Here is an 11735-nt window from a genome sequence, read left to right on the forward strand (position 1 = left end):
GTAACAGAAGAACAGAGGAAGCATGAGTCTCGCACATACTAGCAAGCTAAAGCAGTCACTACATAATCTGATGTTTGAGCTCGATGAGTCTTGTTTTCCCCAAAGTCACTGTACTTGATTGATTATACATGACTATTTTAAAGTATCTTCAGTAAAACAGCTGGGATAGGGGTCCGGTGCAGTGTGGATTGGGCAGAAACAGAGATGGGGTCCTTGGCGGTCCAACTCCCGGTTGCTGAAATTGGATTTTGGGACAGTGAGGTTTACACCAGTAGAAAAAAGGGTTGCTTCACTACGCCTGCGGGTTGGGGAATCACATTCACATTTAGCAGACACTTTTATCCAATGCGACTTTCAAGAGAGTTATAAGATACAAATAAGTAGTCTTGGAAAGAACTCCACTAGATAGGAACAGTGGACTGATAGAGAGTGAGAGTGCCGAGGTGGATCCAAGTAACAGAAGAAGAGGGGGTAGGGTAAGTGCTAGGACAGAATATGCTCTTGGAAGAGCTGGGTTTTCGAGAGCTTCTTGAAGATAGACTGGGACGCCCCTGTTCTGGTAGCGATTGGTAGGTCATTCCACCAGCGTGGAACGACACATGGAAAGAGTCTGGATTGTTTTGTGCGGGGTGTTGGCACCGCCAAACGACAATACTTTGATGAACGGAGTAGTCAAGGGGAAACACAAGCCTTTAGGAGAGCATTTAAGTGGGTGGGAGCAGATCCATGAAGCATTTTGTAAGCAAGCATCAAAGTCCTTGGGAAATGTGTGGCCCTATGGGGGACTCTGGGTAGTGACAGAAAGAACAGGAACACAGATTAAAGGGGCTGAAATGAGTTTCTTCCATAGGGTGTCTGGGCTCGCTGCACCTAGACATTGAGAGGAGCCAGTTGAGGAGGTTTGGGCATCTCGCCAGGATGCCTCCTGGACATTTCCCTGGGTACGTTTTTGTAGAATTGCCCAACCAGGAGGAAGCCGCAGGGCAGACCCAGAACACACTGGAGAGATTGAGATTGAGGTGTCTGGGGCCTTGGTCATTTGCAAATTTCCAAGACATACATTAATCTTCGGGCTGTTGGCATAGCCACTAGCCATGAATGTTTTTAGTGTTTTAGGCATTACAAAAAGCCAATTCAGTGTGGCTAAAAAGCCGATACGACATAAAACTCTGGCAGATTCTCCTAAACTGGTTCTCGTGTGTTTGAACCCTCTCAGCTCACAGAAACAGACTCTGCTGTCAAACTAAATATTCATGCTCAGTGCACCGATGTCATGAGCAGAAAAACATGTACAAATGAACTCCAGCACATGGTACGATGTTTTATGGATGGGAGTTGTGCTGCGCTGCTGTGAAACAACGGTGTGAGCAAACACAACGCAGGTTTAAATCAAAAAGCAGACGCTCACACAGGCCGTCAGCGTTCTCCTGAGAACATGAGGGAAAACATTTCCTACATGAGTGATCGTGTTAGAAGATAGCAGAACGGAAAATAGGTATACACTGTTTTATTTATGAGATGACAACAGCATCGAGGGAAGACTTCATTCTGACTGGTTGAGTCCTGTCTTCTTATTCTTTTTTTTGACTCTAAATATTTTTACTGAACTGAATATTTCTTTATGACAAAAACATTTTTTTTAAATCTCATAATCTATTTATTACCTCTGCCAAAGACGTTATGTTTTCATCTGTAAATTTGTTAGTCTCTTAGCAACTTCCCGTGTCCAGTTATCGAGCCCAGGGTTCAGATGTAACATCACAGAAGGAGCCTTGGGGCTGATATGATCACTGGCAAACTTCTTAAAGTCTTTGCAGATCAATTACGCAATTTTTTTTTTTTTTTTAATCTGTCTCTTAGTCAGCACTAGGTCCCTAAGTTGTGGAAGGAATCTATCAATGTGCATGTGGCTAAAAACAACTTTGACTGCAATTGTGATGAAGAATTTTGAGCAAATGGTCTAAGGAATCCTGACCACTAACGTTCAGGACCTGCTTGACCTTTCACAATTTTTCACAAGCCGACAGAAGAGTGGATGAAGCCACTGTCACCCTTTTTAATTATGTAAATAAGCATATTTTCAAGACTTTGTTTATGGATTTCTCCTCACCCCACATTTCAGGAAACAAACATTATGTCCACCTTTAACCTTGACGCAGGGTTGGTGAAATGGACATTGAACTTTTTTGACATGCAGGCTCCAGGCAGTCAGGGCCAATGGCGTCCTGTCTAAGAATCTGCTTCCATCGACAGACTCACCCCAGGGATGTGTCTTGCCCCCTCTTCTGTACATTTTGTACAAAAATAGATTGTCATCAGTATTCATGAAAGCAGACACCTCCATAAGTTTGCAGATGACACCGTTTTAATTAGTCCACAACAGGATGGAGAGGTTCAACATGGGCCGGTGGTGGATTACTTTGTGGAGTGGTGTGACAAACTCTTCCTGCAGTTAAATGTCAACAAAACCCATTCAGCTGTACTTCAGGGTCGCCAATCCCAGCTGACAAAGGGCGAAAGGCAGGGTCACACCCTCAACAAGACACCAGTCCATCACAGGGCTGCATAGAGAGAAACAACCATTCACTTTCACATCTTACAGTCAATTTGGAGTGTCCTAATCCACAAATCTACATGTTTTTGGGGCCTGCACAGACAGATTTGAATGGAATTTGGTATGTGTATGCAGGATCAGTCAATCCACCCTCAGACAAAGTTAATTTGGATCTGATACAGACTATGGATTTGGCTGCAATTTAACAAGTAGCTATAAGAAGGTAACGTTCGATCCGGATCCAAAAAGTTTCCAGTGGATCAAAACGTCAAAACTTTCAGGAGTTGGTTTAAAGTGTTGGCAAAGGTCTGTGTTGTATGAGTGAGTCTATTTTCCAAACGACTCCTCTCACATTTACTTGATTAATCTTTCGATTTCTTTCAACTCTTTCCTACACTTTTCTATTGATTGTTTAACCTCTGTACTGATTTCTTACAATTCTGTCTCCATGTTTCTCTCAAATATTTCTGTGAGGCACCTCAAATCTGCCCAAAAGATGGTTGCCATACTGGTATTTAATTCAATAATGTTGTTAACCTTCTGTTGTGTGCGTAACTTGTATGTCTCCTCTGGCACTGTATTACAATATTGACTCCCAAACACCTTTTGAAAAAGACAAATATCATAGATTAATAAATATTTATTTTCGGACACATCTGAGGCTCAAGCATTTAGGCAAGGACAGCCTCATGGGGACTTCAAGTATTGAGCAGCATTAACAAGTTTAACAAGTTCCTGAGAGCTAATGGCATGGTAGACAAATTCCTCAAAGTCCTGTTTCTCATAAATACCAGTCGGTATTTCCCCTCTCCCATTTCAACGGACAAGTCAAAAGCATCATGTTGGGACTTTGGAACAGAACTTTGGTAAGTAATAAAGAAAACATGTTTTTACTGTGTAAAAAATTAAACACTGAAGTAATAGATGACTTTAAACACCTACGCTGCTGAATCAATTCCTGTTGTACACATTTATAACTGGTCAAGTTAGAGGGGGGTGTCTTTTTTAGACTAACTAATCCAGTTGGTCTGTCATGTGTCACCATGTCGTCAGTTAAGCAGTTTTAAAAAAATACATAGAAAAAAATTACAGAAATTACATAGATTTGTGTTTCTTGGTTTTTGGTTTAAATTAAAAAAAAATTAAAAAATGATTTATTTATATGTTTATTTCGGTCATCTCAGTTAGATCACTCATCATCACACATCATCTTAGTGTAGTTCACACAATAAACATAACCGAAAGGGAAAGCGGGAGAAGCAAAAGCTTATCTAGTGATTGACTGTTTTGCTTTTCACATTCACACGTGTTTGAGATTGTTCTTCTATTCTATTTTTCAGGAAAAGGTGAGGACAGTGAAACCCACAAATATGATGAAGACATTCAGTCACTGGTTGAAACCAGAAACTCAGGTTGGTTGCAGAGGCATTCCTCAGCAGGACAGACTGCCCCATCTGCCTCTTCCATCACTGAAGCAGACCTGCGAGCGCTACGTCAAAATTCTGGAGCCCATTGTGGGGAGGGATGAGCTGAATGACACGAAGAAGGTGATGACAGAGTTTCTAAAAGAAGGCGGAGTTGGAGAGAAACTACAGGAAGGCCTGGAGAAGAGAGCACGTGATACTGAGAATTGGGTGTGTTTCTAATCAAAATGAAGATATTTTTCTCAATCACTTCTTTCATTTGAATGAACGTTTGGTCTGTTTCATGATGTATTTGTACACTACATGTTTTTTATAGGTAGCAGATTATTATATTCAGTATGCATATCTAAACAACCGGGACCCTGTGGTGATTTTCTCAAATACTGGGCAAGTCCTTCCCCGAATGAACTTCAGGCATAAGCATGAACAAATAAGGTGAACACACACACGTCTCATCCCTAACTTGACCACAAACTTGACCAGTTCCTCAGAAATGAGGTTGTGACCATTGTACTACTGGGGCAATGGTGGCTCAGTGGTCGAGCAGTAGATGGGTAAAATGTTGCATATTTTAGGGATATCCTGTGTATGTTTGTCTACAGGTCTTTGCAAGATTATTAAACCTAAGTCGCTCCTGTCAGCGTGTGAATGTGTCTGAAAGATATCGTTAACAATGGGTCAATTAAATCAACTTGCAAGATTTCCTGTTTCACAATAAAATGAATGTCCTCTCTCTGTCTTTTTTAGGTTTGCTGCTGAGTTTACCTCAGCTCTATTGAATGTAAAGACAATGATTGACAAGTGAGTACTGAACCAAATGTACCAACTTGTTTTAATCACCTATGGTTTAGTGGTGAATGGAGTATGTGTCCCAAGATAACATGTAATAACGGCTTATATAGCAAAAGAATAATCACTGAGCCATGAGTCGTTTTTCAGGTCTCCTTTGGAATCTCAGGTATTCCTATTTAGTACAGAGTAACATACAAAGGTCCATGGTTTACCATTTGCAAAAAGACCACTCCACCATTAGCTTATGAGTGAGACGGACAACACAACAAGAGGTTCAAATGATTAATTAGCAGTTAGTCATGAGCATTAATGATTAGTTAATGAAACCTAATCCTTAGTTAATCTTTTTACTCACCATTTTGTTAACTGTTACCAAGACGTACTTGAGGGATGCATTTTTGTATGAATGGACAGAAATGCAGACATTTGAACGGCCGCAATTTAAGCATCAGTTGTCAATGTCACTGTGTCATCAGTTTGAAACAGAGCAAACACAAATAACCATTGGCAGATGGATTGACCCTGGCAGATCGCTCTTTTACTCAAAACACCCTTTTCAAATGAAAATGTAGTCGTATGGATTTAGCAAGGCGAGTATTAGCTGACCATGAGAGAACTAGCTAAAGTCTGACCCTTATATCAAATGTACTGTCCAGAAATTACACAATAAAGGCATATAACACAAAATCAGTGGGTCATAGTGACTACATGTTTTACAGTGAGACACTACCAGTTGACCACATGAGAGGGAAGCCACTGTGTATGAAGCAGTACGAGCAGGTGATGTCAACCTGCCGGGTCCCTGGTCTGAAGACGGACTCATTGGTGTTCTATGGAAAGAGCTCCAACCCCCCCAAACACATTACTGTGGTTCACAACTGCCAGGTGAGTGACTCCTAATCACTGGCCCAAGTCAAATATTTGGGATTGTCTTGGAAATAATGCACTGGTAGAGAACTATACCATTCCCCATTGATTGTAATGGAAGAAACACTTTGAATAATGACTCGTTATTCCAAAGAATCTTCATTAATTTTTTGAAGTCTCACCATCTAGTCTGTCTTAATCAAGTCTTTCTGGTTTCATGTGTCTCCTTGGATTCAGTTCTTTGTGCTGGAGGTGTACAACAGTGACGGGACTCTGCTGACAGTTGATCAACTCTGTGTTCAGCTGGAGAAGATTTGCAACTCATCGTCACTGACCAACATGGAGCCTGTGGGCATCCTCACCACACAGCACCGTGACACCTGGGGCAAAACCTACTTTAACCTCATGAAGGGTGAGAACATTTACATTTAAGCATTTAGCAGACGCTTTTATCCAAAGCGACTTACAAAAGAGGAATAAGCAAATAGAAGTAGTCTTGGAAAGAACTTCACTAGATAGGACGAGTGGACTGATGGGTGAGAGTGCCGATGTAAATCCAAGTGCAGAAGGAGATGGAGGGGGTTAGGTAGGTGCTAGGACAGAAGATGCTCTTGGAAGAGCTGGGTGTTCAGCACCGCCACATTCTCCAACTAACATTTACTCTCTGTGCATGTCATGTCCTTGTGTGTGACCAGATAAGACCAACAAAGAATCATTGACAGCTATTGAAAGCAGTATCTTCACGGTGTGTTTGGATAGAGCGATGCCCCCAGTGCCTGATGACATGTACTGCAACAGTGTTACTCACCACATACTGCATGGAGGAGGCAGCCAGTACAACAGTGGAAATCGCTGGTTTGACAAAGGACTTCAGGTGATAGTCTACATCCGAATGTTTTATATTTCGTTGCTATTTTTTTTAAAGATATGTTCCTATTTACTGTCTTTACTAACCTCACTTTCTTATCTCTGTCAACCTGATGTCCTTCGTCCAACGCAGCAACATATTTTTTCTATGGGGCCAATTTGCTCCAAGGGTGGCTTGCTGACACAAAACCATGGAAGAAAGGCCACTGGTGCCTCATTAACTTTTAGTTCAACAGTGGTAACAGCAAACTAGGAAGTTGACTGTGCAGTAAAGAACAATAGTGAACTTACTCTTCTCAATAAATGATAACTATAATGATAAGAAAAAGAATGGAGTGCTGCAACTACAAGGGGATCACACCTCTCAGCCTTCCAAGGATGGTCTACACTAGAATGCAAGGGAAATCCATTTGTTAGTTGAGAGGTGGGCGGTATCCGGGGCATACCAGAGTGATAACATTTCTCAGCTGACCAAATAATGCCTTAGTATCACCTCGAGGGAGTTGGCGGAGATGACCAGGGAGTGTCTTGGCTTTCCTGATGAGACTGCTCTCACAGTCTGGACCTGTATAAATGGATGGAGACAAAGACGGACTGATGGGGAGCTTGGTTGTGTAATACTTCTGCTTGTTTTTTATCTCGTCTTTTTGTCAGGTAATTATTGCAGAGGATGGAAGCTATGGTATGAACTTCTCACATGCTGGTAGTGATGGAATAGTCCGCAATGAGATGACTGCCTATGCTATGGCCCACATGTAAGTCGACCAAGCATGAATGGGATTCTTTTGGTGTGGATTTTTTTAATGTGTTTTTCTTTGTCACTTGTAGATGAGGAAGAGGTTATTGAAACCTCCTCACCTCTATGCCAATTGAGGAAGTTGGGTCAAGTTTCTGAATAAAAAATTATAGACTACATCTGTGGTTTAAGAAGCCTATTCTTATGAAGCACGTTTGGTAATTTTGTTGTGTACTGATGTCTTTATCTTCTGTGTGGGAACAGGAACAAACTACAGACAACTCAATCTTTCATGGAGGTTTTGCCTTTGCCCAAACCACAGAAACTACACTTCAGCATCACACCTGAAATACAGGAGGACATTGAGGAGGCGAAGCAACACATTGACATGTGAGGATAATTTCAAGTTAAGAATAAGTATGTAAATTACATGGACCCTGTTCCAACTTGGTATGAAGATCCACTCCAAGTGGTTCCAATTAAGTGGTGTGAACACATCCAATGTATCCTGAATGTGGCTTCAGCTCCAATCATACAAAAACACAGAGATGGTATGGGGATGCATATGGGCATATCTTAATCCATTAGTGAAGACAATGCACATCTGATCACACATACTTGTGCAAACCTTTGTCAAATGTCAGTGACGAGAAATTTTCCATCCCCTCTGCAGACTGGTCCAAAGCCTGGGTATGGAGAGAACAAGGCTTGAGCATTTCGGAAAACAAGCCATTAAGGCCCTTCGGATGAGTCCTGATAGTTTCCTACAAGTGGCTTTACAGCTGGCCTACTACAGGTGAGGGGCTGAAAATGCATCAGGCAATCATCTGTCTTTGTGGGCAGGATTCTAGGGGCTCTGTATGTTAGAATACCCTGTTTGCTGATTTTTTCTTTTCTCTTTAGGATGTACCAGCAGTGTGCTGTCGTGTTTGAAGCCGCCTCCCTGCGTATGTTCAGACTGGGCCGCATTGGTTCCATCAATGCAACTTCAACTGCCTCAGTTGCCTTTGTCAAGGCCTTTGATGATCCCAAAACAGAGGTTTGATTAACACACCTCTCTAAAAAAATTGTGGTCAAAAGAGACACATCCAGAATGCATTTTAACACTTCTTCAACCAAGCGTATCGCAGACGACAATTATTAATTATAATGATAATATACAATTGCCGTAAGTTTTTCTTCATTTAAAATTGTTAATACACTATTTTAACATGCAGTAAGTAAGTAATTGCCAGATATTGAAAGTTATTCTGGAAAAATACTCACAGGACATTTTCTTGTCCTTTCATGGTTAAAATAAGCAAAAAAGGCTGGAGATTTTAAGCGTTGTTCAAAAGTTAATGCCAGCTGTGAACAGTAGTATTTAAGGATGTCCACAGGAAAGTGGATCACTGAGGATCACTAATACCAGGTTTAAATGGGGTGAAAAAAAATTACTATGACTAACAACTATACTTACTAAGACACTACATGGAATGACTTGTAACACTTTTTTTCTTTGTTTTACACAGATCCCAGAGAAGGCAGATTTATTAGTGAAAGCTATCCAAGAACACAAATCTTTCACTGACATGGTGAGTTTTCATTCACAGCATCACAAAGAGTTTTAGCTTTGAGCAGATGTAGTTTATCATCACTCTCTTATCACTTAATTTTGCATTTCTTATTATCAGGTAATGAGTGGCCAGACCATAAGAGAACACTTTCTAAGTCTTAAGATGCTGGCTGCAGAGAGAAAAATATCCTTCCCTGAAAAACTCTGGCCTGGTGATAAAGCCTATAACTTCCACATTTCTACAAGTCAGGTAAGAGCCAGGCATAAAACTGTGACGTGAAATAATGTAAAGTATAAAGTATATGCTGTGAAAGGTGGTTATTGGTTCATATTCTCTTTAATAATTCATATATTAAAGAGGCATATCATAGGGTCCAATCCTACACGAATCAATGTAAAAGTAAATAGTCCGTATTTATGTAGTGCTTTTCTAGTCATGCTGCTTCTTTAGCTCGAAAATGTATTATTTTTTAGCGACAAACACATGCACAAATGTCAGCGATAGTTTTGCCATTTACACACTGCCTGGCACAATCTGCAGGAGCAAATAAGGGTTAAGCACCTTTCCCAAAGACATCAGCATGCTGAATATAGAAAGCCACGGATTGAACCTTGAAGTTAGAGTCCACCCAGTCAACATACTAACCAACAGCCTACTCAGTGGCATCTTTGCTGTTGAAACACCGTGCGTACAAACCTCATTTACAGATATACAGAATGTGATGGCTGCAACATACTCAACAAAAAGTTGGGACACTTTGCAAAACTAAAAAGGTTGTACGAGTAACACTGTTCTTGAAGGCTCCATATTTAACAGTTGAGGGTCATCAACCAAAGTCTTAGTCTTCGCAAACACGAGTGTGCTGTGGTTCACCATTTTCAGCCAAAGTCTGTGAAAGAACTGACAGTCAGTTCAAAGAATGTGTTTCTTAGTGCAAGGTTTAAAAGCATTTAGGTATTACAGATTTTAGTTGTTTCTGAATTTGTCCCGACTTTCTGGAGATTGGGGTTAGTACATAATCAGACTTTATCCATCACAAATTATTACAACAATCTTGTGACATGTAGTTATGAAAGAACATTCCTAAAGCGTTTTCAAAGTGTAAAGCCACACACTGCAAATGATTATTTGTGTCTGATAGATGATTCAGTATCTGTTGTGGAAACACATGTCTCCATTAATCACAAAATCACTAAAACCTCCCTGTTCTTAATAATTAGGTAACGTACAAGAATGGACTGATGGGATGTGTGGGACCTATGAAAGCTGGTGAATACCACGTGTTATACGGTATCGAGGACAACCACATTGACTTGTTAATGTTCTCCTTGGAGCATTGTAATACACCCAAGGGAAAAACTGCCCAACTGACCCAGGCTTTGGTGGATGCACTGTTGGACATGAGAATGATATTTGATCTCCAAACAGTCAACATCAAGACAAGCTTAAAACAATAACTCTGTGCGGCTGCCAAGGAGGTTTTGTCGTTGTTTGTCACACTTTCAAACACTCATCATTCTCAAAGTTCTATAACTACTGGCAAAGACTAGAGATATTTCCAAGGTCAAAGGGACCTGGGGGCCCTTGCACAGAACCAATCCTTTGGGGGGGTGTGGCAGGGAGGGTCATCACATTTAAGGGGTTTCTTAACAAGTATTGTCTTAGTTTTGTTCTCGGGGAGCCCCCCTGTCAGTTTAGGGTCTTCGGGTCCTGTCAAAGTTTATATATGACTTGATTTTTTGGTAGTCTGAACAGCTAAAAAACCAAACCTGATTCAAACCACATACGGAGGTGGTTTCAAATGTGATTCTGATTGTACATCTGTTTTCAATCTTCTGAGCAGTGTAAACAAGACCAATGAGTCAAGGTACCTTCCAGTCAAGGGAAACATGACTCAACAAAGATGGGAACTTCAGTGAAACACTGTATATGACTATAAACACTATAAAATACAAAATCTACTGGAGACAAAGATGTGTTTTCTATCACTCGCCTGGGTGAACCTAGCCCATTTGATTTTGCTCTGCAGATCCATCTTGCGTGGAAGACTACAGAATCTCCTGAAAAAAGAGGAAACCAATCACAACCCCTGATATGCAAGAGGCAGGCTTAATGCGACGACAACAGAGAAACAACATCTAGCTTACTTCCCAATCCCAATATAAATACTTAGGAGAGGTTAGCCAGGACAAGTAACATAGCCCGGCTTAATTCCTTACCCTAGAGTTCGTGCAATAGGCCCCTGTCCTCCACCACAGAGGTGTCTTTGTTGGTTGATATACAAATTATATATATATATATATATATATATATATATGAAGCTTATGTGCCGGATAAAGTCAGCAAACGTGTGTTCGTGTGTTCACACCACTTCACATCAGACTGCGGCCAGCGGTCGCTGTATTTAGTCAGCGACCGTATTTCACCGACGTACAAACACACACATTGTTAAGAAAAGGTCACATAGAGCTCATAACTGACCATTCTGACACGTCCTAATTAAACATATTTGTTCAGTACGTCCTCCATGACCGGAGCACAGACTCAGTCTGATACAGTCACATACAGCAGCTGGCGATCAGCGGTGCTGCACTCTCTGTGCATCGGTGCTGCACTCTCTGTGAAAATCAGTTAAAAAGACATAGGGACAGCACTGACTGTGCTCCGGAGACCTCCCCACCTAATCTGCCTAAACTGCCGCTGTATGATTCTTATGTAGGACGTCTCTTCCTGTGACGGCACCAGAGCCGGCCCTGGGCATAGGCAGTATAGGCAAATGCTAGGGGCGCCGTCATCCGCAGGGGGCGCCGAAAACGGAGGAAAAAAAATAAAAATAAAAATACTACTTTTTTTTTTAATTATAAATACTACTACTGTTCAGGTGTTATTTTACATGTGTCTTTCCTGCTTGTATGTCAGTTAAAATGCTTTTAGTTGTC

General features: G+C 41.1%; 2 protein-coding genes across 3 annotated transcripts in view; one reads left to right on the forward strand and one right to left on the reverse strand.

The window, feature by feature from the left end:
- unc5db (unc-5 netrin receptor Db) overlaps positions 1 to 11735 on the reverse strand; it is a 253424-nt gene that overhangs the window by 18228 nt on the left and 223461 nt on the right. The window lies entirely within an intron of this gene.
- LOC131464430 (carnitine O-acetyltransferase-like) lies at positions 3317 to 10308 on the forward strand. The gene is made up of 14 exons (XM_058636900.1): positions 3317 to 3420; positions 3895 to 4188; positions 4295 to 4413; positions 4726 to 4779; positions 5490 to 5655; positions 5875 to 6049; positions 6333 to 6511; positions 7159 to 7259; positions 7505 to 7630; positions 7914 to 8036; positions 8144 to 8279; positions 8752 to 8814; positions 8914 to 9045; positions 10017 to 10308. The coding sequence occupies exons 1-14, from the start codon at positions 3394 to 3396 to the stop codon at positions 10251 to 10253; spliced, it is 1932 nt and encodes a 643-aa protein (XP_058492883.1). The 5' UTR covers positions 3317 to 3393; the 3' UTR covers positions 10254 to 10308.

This window comes from Solea solea, chromosome 8, assembly GCF_958295425.1.
Source record: "Solea solea chromosome 8, fSolSol10.1, whole genome shotgun sequence".
Taxonomy (NCBI): domain Eukaryota; kingdom Metazoa; phylum Chordata; class Actinopteri; order Pleuronectiformes; family Soleidae; genus Solea; species Solea solea.